Here is an 18,398-nt window from a genome sequence, read left to right as displayed (position 1 = left end):
TGACCACACCTCCCTGCCCCAGGACATCTTGCATTTAAATGACAAATTCCTACTCTGGCTGGGCTGATAACCAGTTATTCTCCAAGCAGGTAGTAGAACAATCAGAACTGTTCTTGACATTTTGACTTGCCTTTCTACTGCTGTTGTTGAGTTCTATTTTCCACATCCTAAAACTCTTGGCAAAAGTTGAACACAGAGTAATTCTGGAGTAATTCTGTGGTTTTCTGTTATAATTTTTGTTTGCAATCAACTTTCACTTTTGATCAATAAAGTATAATCTAATGTTTAGCACAGGACAGACCTTTTGCACTCTGAAGACTTTCGCTACTAATGGGCAGCATGTCACCTGGACCTTCGGATAAGCAACAGCGTCTCCTAGTGTTACAAATTGTGTACCTCAGATGTCGCAATGTACTGTTATTGGCATGCTTTTTACGGCAAACGCTGATCAATGTAATTTTGATCTAGCAGCAGGTTAGGGGTCTTCACAGCTGGTGAAATATAACTCAACAGGTTCCGAGGACCATTATGCAGATCCAAAAAGAGGCAGACAAAACTGTCTTTGTGGCTAATTTAGGCAGTTCAGCTAATGAGGAAATTCTTTTCGAGCTATTTTTGCAGGTAGGCTCCTATTTTCCACAGGCTCTAAAACTTGACGAAATAAATGGCAATGGATGTGTGGGTGAAATAAAACCACTAGCGTTTGCTCCAGCTGAGCTGTCTGCCTGTCTGGGTGTAATCATTAGTCCAAGCAGTTGCAACTAAAACGAGAGTTTCAATTCGACAAATTGAGGTATGTCATTCAACGTTTCGTTCTGTTTTCTTCCGTTTAAGAAACGATTGCAACAGAATTGGCATAATGAATACACCCCTGGTGACAGTGGTTGCAGCCCAACTAAGCAGGTCTTGCAGTTGGCTCTCTCTGTGGGTGGAAATTAATTTGTGTTTTCAATTTAAAATACATGTTGGACAAATTCGTTTGTCGTATGTTTCATGCGGTAGTGTCATTGGTTTGGTTTCTATCAAGCCAAAGCACTTTTTACACTAAATGTGAAAAACATGCAGAGATGATAAGATTGAGAATCAGGATAAGGCCACATCCAGTGATGTTGGTGGCCACAGGTGAAATGCAACAAAAAGGAAGTTGCACAGCAATATAATGTGTTATCTGTAAAAAATAATTCATCATCTGTGTCTGGCGTTTCACGTTTACATGTGCCTTGTTTCATACCACCAGGCTGGGCCACTGAAGAAGGTCACCATCGCCCGAGACCGCGAGGGTCGCCAAAGGTCATATGGGTTTGTGTATTACAAGCATGCTGAAGCTGTACCCTATGCCATTGCCTTGCTGAATGGCACTTGGCTCTTTGGCCGTCAAATCAGGCTGCAGTACGGCACCGGTAGGCCAGTGTTTTGTATCATTAAGAATAGCAGCTTTCAACTCACCCATTTGGACTTATGAAGTTTGCAGAGCAGCAATTTAGCATCAGGACATTTCCAAAACCTATTAAATCATAATTTGCTCTGTACATGAAGCAGGTTGTGTTCATAAAGTAACTGTTGTTTCAGCTACTTAGGGGTATTAGTGCATTGTAGATAGGTAGGGTGGAGGTTTTTAGGCCCTCCCCCTTGCCCCCCTGTAGGTAGCTCCCACCAGGATGGGGGATCTGGACCTCAAGGCACAGAGGATGACCGGGATGACCCTTCACATGACACACCCAGGTGAATCGGGCCAGACCATGTCATATCAGAGCATCTTCGTTTTGGCTAATGCTATGAACAGATTGTATCTAATGCTTGACCGTCTGTTTATTCTTCTTAGTATGAACGTAGGCCTCCCAGAGTCATCTGTGTTCCACTTCACAGGGCGTGCTGATGGCAGCGTCTCCTGCCAGGACAAGTTACACTGGAGCAACATGGTGAGGACTCGCTGGGAATTAGAGGGAGATGTTTTCAACGTTCAGCACTTTGAATGCATTCAGTTGTGCAACTGACTAGGTATCCCCCTTTCCTTGTAAAACAAGGTGCTTGACTAGCAGTTTTTTTTGTGTGTTGTAGGTGCGTGGCTACCCTTCTGAGCAGTACCCTCTGAGTATCACCCCTCCCCAGCCTCACTACTATGTCCCCCCATCACCCTTGTGTCCCCCTATTGCCCCCCTGCTGCCCTGGCCAATGCCAGGATATCCCCAATGGGCCCTTACACGACCCCCCTGTCCCGGCCAGGGTCAGGCCCTCCTGCTCCCCCTGCCACCCAGCTCTACCCAGCCCAACAAGCAGACAGCTCACCAAAGTGAAGGGCCCAACAGGCAGACAGCTCAGCAAGGAGAAGTGGCGCCTGCAAAGCTACGCAAACACAGAAGAAGCAGGGAGAGCAGACTGCAGAGGCACAGGAGCAGATGCAAAAAGTGAGCACATACGCTCAAATAAACAATTAGCATTGATCATCCACATACAAGTTTAAACGTGTAGCATACGCTCAAGAGTCAAGACCCTAATATACTAAGATGCCCACACGCTGTGTGGTTATGAGGATGGTTATTTTCTCAGCTTTACAAATGCACAAACGCTGTACGACCATTAAAGACCGGCTGCTCTTAAATATAGCCCACAGTATTCCTTTGAATATTCCTGTACAAATATATGTATATATCTGGTTACGCAGTTTTGTTTCATATGCTCTGACTGTATTTCTGTTTGATCGTCTGGTGTGTTTACACCAAATAAATTGCACATTTCCTAAAGGAACTTAAATGTTTGGCAATTTGATTTGAGTTCAAGTGATTTTAACCACAGAATATTGGAAAGTGAGCAGCACTTCTAACTGTGTGACAGAATTAGGCATAACTGTCATCATTCTCATTGTCCCCACCATGAAATCGGGGAGGGGACTGTGGCTCTGTCTCTATCCATTAGAACGTTAGTTACATGCAATATCTCAGACAGCACTGGCCCGATTTTGACTAAACTTGGGTGAATGATGTGTCTTGCCATAGAGATCTGGCGTTTACAAAATTACACTGATTGGCCCAGTGTAGTAATTAACTGAAACGTGATAGTCACATGCGATCTCAACTGGACCAAGGGGGGGCTGCATTATTCGTGGGGGACGATGTTTACTGTTGCTTTGTTTTAAGTTGGATGTGTAGGAAGATTCAAGGATGATGGTCATTTCTAGTAGCAGAAACGATTCCTTTTTCTGACCTTGCATCATGTAGCTCATTTAGAATAGGGCTTAAACAAATCTGGTGTTGATACTTGCACAGGATTACACTTAGATTCTATCTAAATATTCTATTCAGCTGGAATCACCTTTGATCTATTTAGATAGAATTACCTTAGCTCTGATGTAATGTTTATGACGGAGGACTTCCGGTATGGTTCTCCTTCACTTTATTGCTTTGGTAATAAACAATGCTGTATGAACTCTGATTGACAGCTTTAGTGAAAGCTGAATTTAGCGCATAGATTAAATAAGTAGCGAACTCTGACTTAGGCAATATCTGAGCCTTAGTCATTTGCTATGAGGATGCATGTTGTCTGATGTTCTAGAAGGAATTCCATGTCAGAGAGGGCGACAGTGAGGTCACCATCAGAGGGTACCTTCTGTGATAAGGTGGCATTAATAGCTCACTCACATATCAGTGTTCAAAGTCTACTTAAAGACGGGAGTAGATTTATGTTTCTGCGATGGATATTATGTAGAATATACCTTTGTTGTAGTGTGTATGTGTTTGATAGTTTGTGCGTGGATGTTGAGTGTACAAAATATTAAGAAAACCTGCTCTGTCCACGATAGACTGACCAGGTGAATCCATGTGAAATCTACAGTGTGATCCCTTATTGATGTCACTTGTTAAATCCACTTCAGTCAGTGTAGATGAGGAGGAGGAGACAGGTTAAAGAAGGACTTTTAAGCCTTGAGACAATTGAGACATGGATTGTGTATGTGTGCCATTCAGAGGGTGAACGGTCAAGACAAAATATTTAAGTGCCTTTGAACGGGGTTATGGTAGTAGGTGCCAGGCGCACCGGTTTGTGCCAAGAACTGCAATGCTGCTGGGTGTTTCACGCTCAACAGTTTCCTGTATATATCAAGAATGGTCCACCACCCAAAGGACATCCAGCCAACTTGACACAACTGTGGGAAGCATTGGATTCAACATGGGCCAGCATCCCTGTGGAACACTTTCGACACCATGTAGAATCCATGCCCCGACGAATTGAGGCTGTCCCCGAGGGCAAAAGGGGGTGGGTGCAACTCAATATTAGGAAAGTGTTCATAATGTTTGGTATACGCAGTGCACCCTACATGTGTGTGGAGTATCGTCCGTTTGGAAGTTTTATTCTTTTATTTCATCGTATCACATGCTGACAGAATGGTCAGATTGATATGGGTTCGGGGGTGAAGAGATTGTCCCAACCCCCGTCCTTTAGACCAACTTACTTCTTTTGTTGTTCTCAGGGCTCTTGTTATTAAGCCCACTCATGAGTGATATCACCAGTGATGCAACATAGATTGGCTATCACTTTGTTGTTCCAGTTACTGCACAATAAAAGGTTTACTGCTGCCCCTCACAGAGATAAAGGGCCAAGCTCTCATGAATAAGTAGCCCTGCTCATGGAGAGCAGAGAAATTCGCAGGAGGTAGTTGGAGACTCACTCCACAGTGCAGAATCCTATAATAGTTCATGACAGAGAAAGTGATTGAATCACAGGGAATTCTGGGTGAGGTGTCAGCTGAAGGACAAGAAGAGCGTGTGAGGACGTCAGGGAGCCATGTGGCGTGGGAAGCGATGTTGGTCGTCCACGGAGGTGCTGCTGAGTGTCCTGTGTCTGACCCTGCTGGCGGTATGTGTCAGCCTCATCATCATCACCTGGCTCGCCATGCAGACTGACCGTGAGAAAAAACACTCTTGTTTTCTTTCCTCCCATTTCTGTCACTGAAACGGTCAGGATGTTTGTGTAGAAATCAAACGTATTACTCTATGCTGCGTATAAGTTATGGGTAAAACATATCCATTTGCCATAGTTTTGTTTTTGATCTGTTGGTCTTGTATGGTGTGACAGGTGTCAGTCACTGACAGTATGTTTGTTTGTCCCAGTGGACCAGTGTGGACTAGGTGGGACTGAGTCTGTGTTCAGTGGGAGGCTGGTCATTACGAGGGGGGCTGTGTTTACTGAGAAGCTGAGAAACAGGAGCAGTCTGCAGTTCAAGTCCCTGGCCTTCGACACAGAGCATCTGGTATGTCGGGATACCATACACACACGTATCATTCTCCTGTCCACTCTCCTACACACTTTAGCCTTGTATTATAAATACTGTATTTTCTCACAGATATCTGACGCTTTCGGCCGTGGCTCCCTCAATAATGACTTCAAGGCCTGTGAAGTTTTAGAATTCAGGTGAGACAGTATGTGTATAATGACGTTTACAAATGACAACCTCATAGCATAGTTACATATACTGAAAGTGACAATGTCGTTATACCATTTCTGACCATGAATCCCCCCATGTGACAGCAATGGCAGTGTGGTGGTGAACTTTGACCTGCAGTTTCGTGGGAGTGTGGAAGTGAAGGAGGCAGAGCAGCAGCTGGTGGCTGGGCTTCAGAGCACTGGGGGCCTGGTGGTTAACCAAAATAGCATCCAGTTCACAGGTACACAGTGAATCTGGAAAGTATTTAGACCCCTTGATTTTTTTCCACATTTTGTTATGTTACAGCCTTATTCTAAAATGGATGAAATTATTTTTTCCCCCTCATCAATCTACACACAATACCACATAATGACAAAGCAAAAACAGGTTTTTAGAATTTTTGGCAAATTTAATAAATTACTGGGAGTTTATACATGGAGTGTGCAACTCTCTTTATTTTTATAGTTTATTGCAAATGTATTAAAAACAACTGAAATATCACATTTACATAAGTATTCACACACTTTACTCAGTACTTTGTTGAAGCACCTTGGGCAGCGATTACAGCCTCGAGTCATCTTGAGTATGACGCTACAAGCTTGGCACACTTGTATTTGGGGAGTTTCTTCCATTGTCTGCAGATCCTCTCAAGCTTTGTCAGGTTGGATGGGGAGTTTCGCTGCACAGCTATTTTCAGGTCTCTCCAGAGATTTTCGATCGGTTTCAAGTCCGAGCTCTGGCTGGGCCACTCAAGCACATTCAGAGACTTGTCCCGAAGCCACTCCTGCATTGTCGTGGTTGTGTGCTTAGGGTCGTTGTCCTGTTGGAAGGTGAACTTTCACCCCAGTCTGAGGTCCTGAGTGCTCTGGAGCAGTTCTTCATAAAGGATCTCTCTGTACTTTGCACCGTTGATCTTTCCCTTGATCCTGACTAGTCTCCCAGTGCCTGCCGCTGAAAAACATCCCCACAGCATGATTCTGTCACCACCATGCTTCACCGTAGGGATGGTGACAGATTTCCTCCAGACGTGACGCCTGGCATTCAGGCCAAAGAGTTCAATCTTGGTTTCATCAGACCAGAGAATATTTTTTCTAATGGTCTGAGAGTCTTTAGGTGCCTTTTGGCAAACACCAAGTGGGCTGTCATATGCCTTTTACTGAGGAGTGGCTTCCGTATGGCCACTCTACCATAAAGGCCTAATTGGTGGAGTGCTGCGGAGATGGTGGTCCTTCTGGAAGGTTCTCCCATCTCCACAGAGGAACTCTGGAGCTCTGTCAAAGTGACCATCGGGTTCTTGGTCACCTCCCTGACCAAGGCCCTTCTCCCTCGATTGCTCAGTTTGGCCGGGAGGCCAGCTCTAGGAAGAGTCTTGGTGGTTCCAAACTTCTTCCATTTAAGAATTATGGAGGCCACTGTGTTCTTGGGAACCTTCAATGCTGCAGAATTTTTTTGGTCCCCTTCCCCAGATCTGTGCCTCGACACAATCCTGTCTCGGAGCTCTACGGACAAGTCCTTCAACCTCATGGCTTGGTTTTATCTCTGACATGCACTGTCAACTGTGGGACCTTATATAGTAAGTCGCTCTGGATAAGAGCGTCTGCTAAATGACTAAAATGTAAATGTAAATATAGACTTTCTAAGTCATGCCCAATCAATGTAATTAACCACAGGTGGACTCCAATCAAGTTGTAGAAACATCTCAAAGATAATCAATGGAAACAGGATGAATCTGAGCTCAATTTTTCAAGTCTCATAGCAAAGGGTCTGAATACTTATGTAAATAAGGTATTTCTGTCTTCTAGTTTTAATACATTTGTAAACATTTCTAAAAACCTGTTTTCACTTTGTCATTATGGGGTATTGTGTGTAGAATGATGAGGAAAAGGTTTTATTCGATCCATTTTAGAATAAGGCTGTAACGTAACAAAATGTGGAAAAAGTCAAGGTGTCAGTATACTTTCTGAATGCACTGTAGGTGTAAAACACACCTTACATACCAGTACATGATCATAGTATTGGGAAGAGGATGGGATCTAGATCTATTACCATGTTATTCATCCAGAATACATGTCTGAAATGCAGCATTGAGAATTTTAACCTATATGATGTTTCTGTTTAGTGAAAGAAGACCTAACTACATACCAGCCGACCTCTTCAACCAAACCGACCACTACACCTCATCTTTCCACTACATCTTCTTCAGGTGAGAACGGAATCAATAGGAAACACTTACAGTAGATTAGTCGTACTGTAGTACTGTACCAGTACCATTTTTTAAATTATTTTTTTTACATTTCATTGATGATGGCGAATGATGATTAATGTCCACAGGAAAATGCCCACCTTATCATATGGCCTGTGGGGATGGCACTACATGTGTGGCCACCATGCAGTTTTGTGATGGAGTAGACAATTGTCCTGATGGCTCAGATGAAAACCATACTCTCTGTGGTGAGTGTTTGAGACTCAGTGTTTGTTGATTATTATAACCTCGTCCCTACACTCTTAGAAAAAATAATTCCAAAAGGGTTCTTCGGCTGTCCCCATAGGATAACCCTTTTTGGTTCCAGGTTGAACCCTTTTTGGGGTTCCATTTAGAACCCTCTAGGTGAGATCCGGCTGGTGGACGATTAATAATTAAGTGGATAAACATTGTTCTTGAATGTATAGATGGTACAGAGTAACAAGAATGCCATGTCAACGCATAATGTGGGGTCTGGTAATGTGGTCATGAGTGCATTGGTAGTATAATAGACTTGAACTGTGTGGATATCTCTCAAATCTTCATAGCAACAAAGTGTGATGGCCAATTCCATCTTCTTGGTCCTACGGGTTCCTTCCATTCTGAAAACTTCCCTCTCCCCTACAACAATGGCATAATTTGCCGCTGGGTCATAAGGTAGTCCTGCTTCTCATACTAACTACACACTACTCACTTTCATATACTTTTACCTGACATACCAGTGCTACCTCTCTACTTTTTGTGCTACCTTAATTACAAATTAATATATATATATTTTTATATATATATATATATATATATATATATATATATATATATATATATATATATATACACACAGTACCAGTCAAAAGTTTAGACACACCTACTCAGTCTATGGTTTATTTTTTTACTGTTTTTTAAAACTTTTTTCTACATTGTAGAAAAATAGTGAAGACATCAAAACTATGAAATAACACATATGGAATCATGTCGTAACCCAAAAAGTGTTACAAATATATTTTATATTTGAGATTCTTCAAAGGAGACACCCTTTGCCCTGATGACAGCTTTGCACGCTCTTGGCATTCTCTCATGACGTAGTCACCTGGAATGCATTTCAATTAACAGATATGCCTTGTAAAAAGTTAATTTGTGGAATTTCTTTCCTTAATGCGTTTGAGCCAATCAGTTGTGTTGTGACAAGGTAGAGGTGGTATACAGAAGATAGCCCTATTTGGTAAAAGACCAAGTCCATATTATGGCAAGAACAGCTGAAATAAGCAAAGAGAAACAACAGTCCATCAATACTTCAAGACATGAAGGTCAGTCAACCCGGAAAAGGTCAATTACTTTGAACGTTTCTTGAAGTGCAGTCGCAAAACCATCAAGCGCTATGATGAAACTGGCTCTCATGAGGACCGCCACAGGAAAGGAAGACCCAGAGTCTGCTATAGAGGATAAGTTCATTAGAGTTTCCAGCCTCAGAAATTGCAGCCCAAATAAATGCTTCACAGAGTTTAAGTAACAGACACATCTCAACATCAACTGTTCAGAGGAGACTGCGTGAATCAGGCCTTCATGGTCAAATTGATGCAACGAAACAACTACTAAAGGACACCAATGAGAAGAAGAGACTTGCTTGGGCCAAGAAACACGAGCAATGGACATTAGACGGGTAGAAATCTGTCCTTTGGTCTGATGAGTCCAAATGGGAGATTTTTGGTTCCAACTGCCGTGTCTTTGTGAGACGCAGAGTAGGTGATCGGATGATCTCTGCATGTGTGGTTCCCACCGTGAAGCATGGAGGAGGAGGAGGTGTGATGGTGTGGGGTGCTTTGCTGGTGATACTGTCTGTGATTTATTTAGAATTCAAGGCACACTTAACCAACATGGGTACAACAGCATTCTGCAGTGATACACCATCCCATCTGGTTTGCGTTTAGTGGGACTATCATTTGTTTTTCAACAGGACAATGACCCAAAACACACCTCCAGGCTGTGCAAGGGCTATTTGGCCAAGAAGGATAGTGATGGAGTGTTGCATCAGATGACCTGGCCTCCACAATTACCCAACCTCAACCCAATTGAGATGGTTTGGGATGAGTTGGACCGCAGAGTAAAGGAAAAGCAGCCAACAAGTGCTCAGCATATGTGGGAACTCCTTCAAGACTGTTGGAAAAGCAACAGAATCTCAAATATAAAATATATTTTGATTTGTTTAATACTTTTTGGGTTACTACATGATTCCACATGTGTTATTTCATAGTTTTGATGTCTTCACTATTATTCTACAATGTAGAAAATAGTACAAATAAAGAAAAAGCCCTTGAATGAGTAGGTGTGTCCAAACTTTTGACTGGTACTGTATATTTTTTATTTTTAGAGTTCAGGAAGGACTGGCCATAAAGATGAATTTCCACTCATTCGACACAGAAGAAGAGATTGATACTCTCAGTCTGTATGAGGGCACAGGACAGGGGAAAAATCTGACATGTAAGTGTATAACACTCCTGAGCAAATATATACAGTGAGGGAAAAAATATTTGATCCCCTGCTGATTTGTACGTTTGCCCACTGACAAAGAAATGATCAGTCTATAATTTTAATGGTAGGTTTATTTGAACAGTGAGAGACAGAATAACAACAAAAAAATCCAGAAAAACGCATGTCAAAAATGTTATAAAATTATTTGCATTTTAATGAGGGAAATAAGTATTTGAACCCTCTGCAAAACATGACTTAGTACTTGGTGGCAAAATCCTTGTTGGCAATCACAGAGGTCAGACGTGTCTTGTAGTTGGCCACAAGGTTTGCACACATCTCAGGAGGGATTTTGTCCCACTCCTCTTTGCAGATTTTCTCCAAGTCATTAAGGTTTCGAGGCTGACGTTTGGCAACTCGAACCTTCAGCTCCCTCCACAGATTTTCTATGGGATTAAGGTCTGGAGACTGGCTAGGCCACTCCAGGACCTTAATGTGCTTCTTCTTGAGCCACTCCTTTGTTGCCTTGGCCATGTGTTTGGGGTCATTGTCATGCTGGAATACCCATCCACGACCCATTTTCAATGCCCTGGCTGAGGGAAGGAGGTTCTCACCCAAGATTTGATGGTACATGGCCCCATCCATCGTCCCTTTGATGCGGTGAAGTTGTCCTGTCCCCTTAGCAGAAAAACACCCCCAAAGCATAATGTTTCCACCTCCATGTTTGACGGTGGAGATGGTGTTCTTGGGGTCATAGGCAGCATTCCTCCTCCTCCAAACACGGCGAGTTGAGTTGATGCCAAAGAGCTCCATTTTGGTCTCATCTGACCACAACACTTTCACCCAGTTGTCCTCTGATTCATTCAGATGTTCATTGGCAAACTTCAGACAGGCATGTATATGTGGTTTCTTGAGCAGGGGGACCATGCGGGCGCTGCAAGATTTCACTCCTTCATGGCGTAGTGTGTTACCAATTGTTTTCTTGGTGACTATGATCCCAGCTGCCTTGAGATCATTGACAAGATCCTCCCGTGTAGTTCTGGGCTGATTCCTTACCGTTCTCATGATCATTGCAACTACACGAGGTGAGATCTTGCATGGAGCCCCAGGCCGAGGGAGATTGACAGTTCTTTTGTGTTTCTTCCATTTGCAAATAATTGCACCAACTGTTGTCACCTTCTCACCAAGCTGCTTGGCGATGGTCTTGTAGCCCGTTCCAGCCTTGTGTAGGTCTACAATCTTGTCCCTGACGTCCTTGGAGAGCTCTTTGGTCTTGGCCATGGTGGAGAGTTTGGAATCTGATTGATTGATTGCTTCTGTGGACAGGTGTCTTTTATACACGTAACAAGCTGAGATTAGGAGCACTCCCTTTAAGAGTGTGCTCCTAATCTCAGCTCGTTACCTCTATAAAAGACACCTGGGAGCCAGAAATCGTTCTGATTGAGAGGGGGTCAAATACTTATTTCCCTCATTAAAATGCAAATCAATTTATAACAATTTTGACATGCGTTTTTCTGGATTTTTTTGTTGTTATTCTGTCTCTCACTGTTCAAATAAACCTACCATTAAAATTACAGACTGATCATTTCTTTGTCAGTGGGCAAACGTACAAAATCAGCAGGGGATCAAATACTTTTTTCCCTCATTGTACGAATTGCTATTCAGCAAAATATCTATATAAACCACAGTAATAACACACCTACCACCCGCTATGGCTGTGTTTCAGACCTGCTGTCAGGTCCTTCCCCAGGCACTGTGTGGCTGCTGTCTGACAAGGCCACTGTTGAGTTCTCTTCTGACGATTACAACAATTTCCAAGGATTCAACGCCACCTACTCAGCAGAAGACATCAGCAACCTCTCTAGTAAACTTAAAGCAGCGTATCCCAAACTCGGTCCTCGGGACCCTAAGTGGTGCACGTTTTGGTTCTTGCACTAACACTACACGGCTGATTCAAATGATCAAAGCTTGATGATTAGTTTATTATTTGGATCAGCTGTGTAGTCCTAGGGCAATAACCAAAACATGCACCCCTTGGGGTCCCGAGGACCGAGTTTGGGAAACCCTGACTAAAAGATTTCCTTTGAAGTTATCAAAACAAACTAGAAGGAAGATTGCAATATAATTTGGTTTTGGGTCTCTCTGTGAAATGACCGTGACAGTGTTCCTCTCTGCCCTCTCAGATGAGGAGAGGCTGAGCTGCTCCTTTGAGGAGGGCCTGTGTTTCTGGAGGCAGGAGCCTGAGGATGAAGGGGACTGGATACGCACCAATATCCCCACATTCCCCCCTTTCACAGGCCCAAACTTTGACCATACATTTGGTAACCAATCAGGTGTGCCATTATGTGACAAGATATTACTTTACTTAGCTGAGACTTTATGATTTTATTTCGAAGCTGCAGTCTGTTTCTGTTCTGTGACTGTTATTGTGTTCTGACGAAACAGGCTACTACATTGTCACACCGGGAAGCCCTGGCCAGTGGGAGAAGAACTTCAAGATCCGCAGCCTCCAATTAGCTCATTCAAAGGAACCGATGTGTCTGAAGTTCTGGTAAGTGACCCTCTCTCCCTCTATTCATGTACTGTCTGTGGATATCCATCTCCAAACACATAGCTTCTCACCAGATGTGTATTTATGCTACTTGTTGCTTCAGGTACCACATGTATGGAGAGAATGTGCATCGGCTGAGGGTGTTGGTAGTGAGACGGTCAACTTCTGTGGTCAGAGAAGCTTCAGTCATTGTGGTCTTCCAGAAGGAGGGGAACTATGGAGATAGCTGGAACTTTGGCCAGGTCACCCTGAACAGCACAGCTGATGCAACGGTCAGAGCGCTCTGAATCCCACACTATGTAATTGCCACGCTGTTATACTTGGCTGTGCATGTCACGTCGGTCTATAAGGATCTGTCTCTTCGCTGTGATGTTTTTCTCCAGGTGGTTTTAGAGGCTCAGAAGAACTGGGGTATGAAGAATGACATCGCCCTGGATGACATCAGTCTGACAAATGGTCCCTGTGGGGCGGACCCACCAGACCCAACAGTGGTTCCCACCCCTACAACACCACCTCCAATACCTCGTATGTTACTCTTAACCACATAGTCTTCACATGGAACACTTTGACACAGGCCGTCCATTCCGAACAGAACCACCCCTTCATCGTTAACCAGCACACTCATCCACTACCACTGAGTCACCGACTCGCCCTCTCTCACCTGACAATCACTGTTCTTTGTCCGTTAATGTCATGTGGTCCTTGTTTTCCATGGTAGCATCTAAAGCGTGTATTCCTTCCTCTTCCTCAGCTGACTGTGGAGGACCTTTTGACCTCTGGGAACCCAACTCTACATTCAGCTCCCCCAACTACCCACACTCCTATGGAAACAAGGCTTCTTGTATGAACTTAGTTTTTTGTTCATTTTTTCCCTAATTGGTTGAAATGTGGTGTTCATACATCTGTCTATCCTGGGCAAGGTTTGTGGACTCTTCATGCCAGGGAGGGATGGAACATCCTGCTTCACTTCCTGGATTTTGACGTTGAGTCGACCTATGACATGGTGGAGGTGCGGGATGGGGCGGGGCCACAGTCTGAACTGCTTGGTGAGTCTCTGACCCTCCGCCTACTGTGACGTCCTTCCTACACGAGCCTCGGTCATGTTACCATGACACTGTTAGTTGTTATTGAAAATGCAGGTGAGGTTTACTGTGGTGAATTGATGCGTGTTTCTTTGTCAGGTGTCTTCACTGGTACTGATGCTACCTTTCCAGATGTGATCTCCACAGCCAATCAGATCACAGTGATGTTCTTTACGGACAGTACAGGGTATGGCAGAGGGTTCCGTGCCAACTTCACATCTGGATTAGCACTGGGCATGCCAAGTAAGATTTTATATTAAGTAACCAATTCAACATTCTAAAGTCCAAAATTAGTAGTTCTGAATGAACCTTACCTGATGTACTCTTTGTTTTTCAATAGCCAAGTAACCAAACTGCCTTTGTCGTTTCAAATTCCAGAGCCTTGTGTCACTGGGCAATATCGGTGTCAGTCTGGAGAATGTATCTCCAATGTCAGTGTATGTAACGGCCAACCAGACTGCGCTGACTCCTCAGACGAAGCTGACTGTGGTGAGTAAAACCAATGAAGCTGTGATCCTGTTCACACCCATACAGCAATTCATGCCAGTAAAAGGCACGTGGGCCAAAAGACTGGTAAAGTGGTTCTCCATGATTCTGTGCGTTCTAGTGCATCAGGTATCAGTGGACAGTACGAGCGTCAGACGTCTGCAGCTCCAGGTCCAGACCACCCGGTACACAACCTGTGGTCAGCACTGGAACTCTCAGCTCTCCCACTTCATGTGTCGTTACCTGGGCTACAGGTGAGACCTCTGCTGTGTGTGTGTGTGTGTGTGTGTGTGTGTGAGAGAAACAGTCATTCTTTGTATGTTTGACAGAGTGAAGGACAGGGAGTCAGTCACTGTGTTAACATGTACTCTAGATCAGGAAGTGCCCTGCTCATACCCTCCACAGTGAAAGACTCTCCCTTCACCACCGTGAGTGTGGCAGCCAACGGTACCCTGGACCTGACCCCCAGGTACACTACATTCAACAAACAGCTTTCATTTACGTTTAAAAATAGAAAAGTCATTTATCAGACGCTCTTATCCAGAGCTACTTACAGGAGCAATTAAGTTCCTTGCTCAAGGGCACATCGATAGATTTTTCACCTAGTTGGCTCGGGAATTGAGGAAATCCAACCTTTCGGTTACTGGCCCAACCCTCATAACCGCTAGGCTACCTGCTTCTAATAATTCAACTTTGATTTCACAGTCATACCAACATCTAACCTGTTTGTTTCTATTTCCCATAGTGAAAAATGTACGGGTGAAAAGGTTATATCTTTGGAATGTGACAACCAACGTGAGTATGAAAAGCATAAAGCATCAACATAGTAACATGATACATACCGTAAGTACTCATTCACATATAGACATTGACACGTTTTGACAAATGAACAATATACACTCAAAAACACTATACCGTGCATTTTAGCGTGTGGCGTTCGTATGGTCTCCCAGAAGATGGATCAAAGTGGGTCCACTGAACGAAGGATGGAGGAGAAAGGAGAGGAGGAGTCAGAGGAGAGGGGAACTGTCAGAGTGGTGGGAGGGACAGACTCTCGCAAGGGGGCGTGGCCATGGATGGTGTCGCTGTACTTTAGGGGCCGCCATGTGTGTGGAGCTACTCTGATTGACAACGAGTGGTTGGTCACCGCTGCACACTGTGTTTATGGGTGAAGAATCCTCCTCTGCATTTATACTGTTTGTTTATGCTCCTGTATTCACCTTTACTTTGTGTACAATGTAAATATACACTGTGTATACACCTGAGCCTCACCTTTCTCTGCACACAACATGTCACATGTTTCTGTGCATTTACCCTCAACTGAGTTTGACCTATTTGAATACAGAGTAGCTCTACCATTGTTTAGTTGGTCCATACATTTGGGGTTTTACAGCCCATGTCTACATTGACGGTTGTCTTTTTATCCTGCAGGAAAAATATTCACCTTTCCAACTGGGAGGCAGTTTTGGGCCTTCACTCCCGGGACAGTGTAGATGTCCTCCCATCACAGACCCGAAAGGTTGACCACATCATCATGAACAAACACTACAACAGAAGGACCAAGGATGCTGACATCGCAATGATGCACCTTCAAACAAACGTCAACTTCACAGGTGTGCAGTCAAACACCCCTCTGCTCTACATAGCCTGAGAGTTTGACCTTATGTCAGATTGGCACTGAGCACAAGTGGCCATGTCATGTTGTGTTCATATAAAGTGGATTATTAAGTAGATGTACCTCACATGTTCACACAGGTCCACACACACAGGGTTTAATATTCACACAGGTCCACACACACAGGATATAATATTCACACACGTCCACACACACAGGATATAATATTCACACAGGTCCACACACACAGGATATAATATTCACACAGGTCCACACACACAGGGTTTAATATTCACACAGGTCCACACACACAGGGTTTAATATTCACACAGGTCCACACACACAGGATTTAATATTCACACAGGTCCACACACACAGGATTTAATATTCACACAGGTCCACACACACAGGATTTAATATTCACACAGATCCTTCTTTTACAGATTACATTCAACCCATCTGTCTGCCAGGAAGTGACCAGCAGTTTGTGGCTGGGAGGAAGTGTTTCATTGCTGGCTGGGGAGCAGAAGTAGAGCAAGGTTAGGACTCTGGTGTCACTCAATCACATCAAATCAAATGTTATTTGTCACATACACGTGTTTAGCAGATGTTATTGCGGGTGTAGCGAAATGCTTGTGTTTCTAGCTCCAACAGTGCAGTAATATCTAACAAGTAATGTCTAACAATACACCCAATCTAAAGTAAAGGAATGGAATTAAGAATATATAAATATTTGGACGAGCAATGTCAGAGCGGCATAGACTAAGATACAGTAGAATATAATAGAATACAGTATCTACATATGAGATGTAATGGAAAATATGTAAACATTATCATTAAAGTGACTAGCATTCCAATTATTAAAGTTGCCAGTGAGTTCAAGTCAATGTATAGGACAGCAGCCTCTAATGTGCTAGTGATGGCTATTTAACAGTCTGATGACCTTGCGATAGAAGCTGTTTTTCAGTTTCCTGGTCCCAGCTTTGATGCACCTGTACTAGCAGGGTGAACAGGCAGTGGCTTGGGTGGTTGTTGTCCTTGATGATCTTTTTGGCCTTTCTGTGAAATCGGGTGATGTAGGTGTCCTGGAGGGCAGGTAGTTTGCCCTCAATGATGCGTTGGGCAGACCGCACCACCCTCTGGAGAGCCCTGCGGTTGCAGGCGGTGCAGTTGCCGTACCAGGCGGTGATACAGCCCGACAGGATGCTCTCAATTGTAAAAGCTTGTGAGGGTTTTAGGTGCCAAACCAAATTTCTTCAGCCTCCTGAGTTAGTTGTCATGAACAGGTTAATCTGAGGATGTGATTGATGAAAAGCGCCATACAATTGAAATTGATCATTATAATTGATGTATGTGCCTGTATATGTTGTTATTCCCTCCAGGCACAGCAGCTAATGTGCTGCAGCAGGCAGTGCTGCCCCTGGTGAGCCGCTCTGAGTGTCAGAAGCTGCTGCCTGAGTACAACATTACAGCCAGGATGGTGTGTGCCGGCTACTCTGAGGGGGGAGTGGACTCCTGCCAGGTACATGGATTTCAATGGTCGTAACCCTCTGTGGGCAGAACACGCTACATGTCTGTAAAATAACTGGGTATTTGTGGGTATTTGTGTATTGTACAGTACAATGCTAGCTGTACGCAATGCCATCCACAGTTAGTAGTATCCATGTACAGTGTGTGAGAATTATGTCCACTGACTGTGTCTTCCTGTTGTTTTAGGGGGACTCTGGAGGTCCTCTCATGTGTGAGGAGGATGGCCACTGGGTGCAGGTGGGCGTGATTTCTTTTGGTGTGGGGTGTGGCCGCCCCCAGCGCCCTGGTGTGTACGCCCTGGTCTCCCAGTTCGCTGACTGGGTCGTCCAGACCAGACGGCTCTCCTGACACTGGGGGACACTGGGATTACAGACTCCAGGGAAACAGAATATTCAGTCCTGAATTAGGATCATATGCAGTCTTGGTTACTAAATCAATCAATGCATTTGAATAAGTACAGTGGTGTAACACAGCTTTACAGGGATATTTAAAATATGTTAAAAAAAAAAATTGTTTGCAAATCTATGCTATCTTATACTTCCCATGGCTGGGCCTGAAGAAAAAATCAGTGGCTGTGCCTACAACACAAATGAGACTTCCCTTGGCTGGCCCTGAAGCATAAATTAAATGTTGTGAAATTATGACACAAGATGGCAGTATCTTGCATATTATGTTTTGGAGATGATATGTTTTTTTCACACCACAATGCCTTGTGAATTACAGTGATATTGTATGCATTTGATCTTAACACTAGAGACAAACCTTCTTACTGTCAATAAATGTTTACATATTTCCTATTCCTTTTCAAGTCACTGAATGGTTAAAGTTGGAGCTGAATAATTAAAATGCTCATGTACTGTATACACTGAGTGTATCAAACATTATGAACACCTAATATTGAGTTGCAACCCCACTTTTGTCCTCAGAACAGCCTCAATTCGTTGGGGCTTGGACTCTACAAGGTGTCGAAAGCGTTCCACAGGAATGCTGGCCCATGTTGACTCCAATGCTTC

General features: G+C 43.8%; 2 protein-coding genes across 4 annotated transcripts; both read left to right on the top strand.

The window, feature by feature from the left end:
- On the top strand, window positions 1-2,745 carry rbm11 (RNA binding motif protein 11). 2 transcript variants are annotated; one of them, XM_029701348.1, is made up of 5 exons: window positions 1-621; window positions 1,238-1,400; window positions 1,644-1,722; window positions 1,823-1,919; window positions 2,059-2,745. In XM_029701348.1, the coding sequence occupies exons 1-5, from the start codon at window positions 529-531 to the stop codon at window positions 2,407-2,409; spliced, it is 783 nt and encodes a 260-aa protein (XP_029557208.1). In that variant the 5' UTR covers window positions 1-528; the 3' UTR covers window positions 2,410-2,745. The 2 variants fall into 2 exon arrangements, 1 of the variants encoding a protein (XP_029557208.1); XR_003867943.1 differs by lacking the exon at window positions 1-621 and adding an exon at window positions 633-793 and having other exon boundaries at window positions 1,238-1,722.
- A 1,852-nt stretch (window positions 2,746-4,597) lies between these two features.
- tmprss15 (transmembrane serine protease 15) lies at window positions 4,598-18,182 on the top strand. 2 transcript variants are annotated; one of them, XM_029701344.1, is made up of 25 exons: window positions 4,598-4,848; window positions 5,103-5,242; window positions 5,336-5,403; window positions 5,521-5,657; window positions 7,536-7,619; window positions 7,748-7,867; window positions 8,207-8,315; window positions 10,024-10,133; window positions 11,848-11,985; window positions 12,305-12,454; window positions 12,567-12,672; window positions 12,776-12,944; window positions 13,056-13,197; window positions 13,424-13,513; window positions 13,593-13,718; window positions 13,854-13,997; window positions 14,133-14,243; window positions 14,362-14,494; window positions 14,614-14,709; window positions 14,986-15,035; window positions 15,168-15,408; window positions 15,672-15,853; window positions 16,299-16,394; window positions 17,238-17,377; window positions 17,572-18,182. In XM_029701344.1, the coding sequence occupies exons 1-25, from the start codon at window positions 4,689-4,691 to the stop codon at window positions 17,731-17,733; spliced, it is 3,204 nt and encodes a 1,067-aa protein (XP_029557204.1). In that variant the 5' UTR covers window positions 4,598-4,688; the 3' UTR covers window positions 17,734-18,182. The 2 variants fall into 2 exon arrangements, with proteins under 2 accessions (XP_029557204.1, XP_029557205.1); XM_029701345.1 differs by having other exon boundaries at window positions 4,598-4,897.
- The last annotated feature ends 216 nt before the right edge of the window (window positions 18,183-18,398 follow it).

Source organism: Salmo trutta, chromosome 19 (genome assembly GCF_901001165.1).
Source record: "Salmo trutta chromosome 19, fSalTru1.1, whole genome shotgun sequence".
NCBI classification, from domain to species: Eukaryota; Metazoa; Chordata; class Actinopteri; order Salmoniformes; family Salmonidae; genus Salmo; species Salmo trutta.
This window is presented reverse-complemented; position numbering and strand designations above follow the sequence as displayed.

Excerpts from the sequence above, each read along its gene's own strand:
- rbm11 (XM_029701348.1), top strand. The coding sequence starts at position 529 with ATGCAGATCCAAAAAGAGGCAGACAAAACTGTCTTTGTGGCTAATTTA. Across the intron at positions 622-1,237 it reads TTTTCGAGCTATTTTTGCAG|GCTGGGCCACTGAAGAAGGT; the intron begins GTAGGCTCCTAT and ends TCATACCACCAG. Across the intron at positions 1,723-1,822 it reads CCTTCACATGACACACCCAG|TATGAACGTAGGCCTCCCAG; the intron begins GTGAATCGGGCC and ends TATTCTTCTTAG.
- tmprss15 (XM_029701344.1), top strand. The coding sequence starts at position 4,689 with ATGACAGAGAAAGTGATTGAATCACAGGGAATTCTGGGTGAGGTGTCA. Across the intron at positions 14,244-14,361 it reads CTCAGACGAAGCTGACTGTG|TGCATCAGGTATCAGTGGAC; the intron begins GTGAGTAAAACC and ends TGTGCGTTCTAG. Across the intron at positions 17,378-17,571 it reads GGGGAGTGGACTCCTGCCAG|GGGGACTCTGGAGGTCCTCT; the intron begins GTACATGGATTT and ends CTGTTGTTTTAG.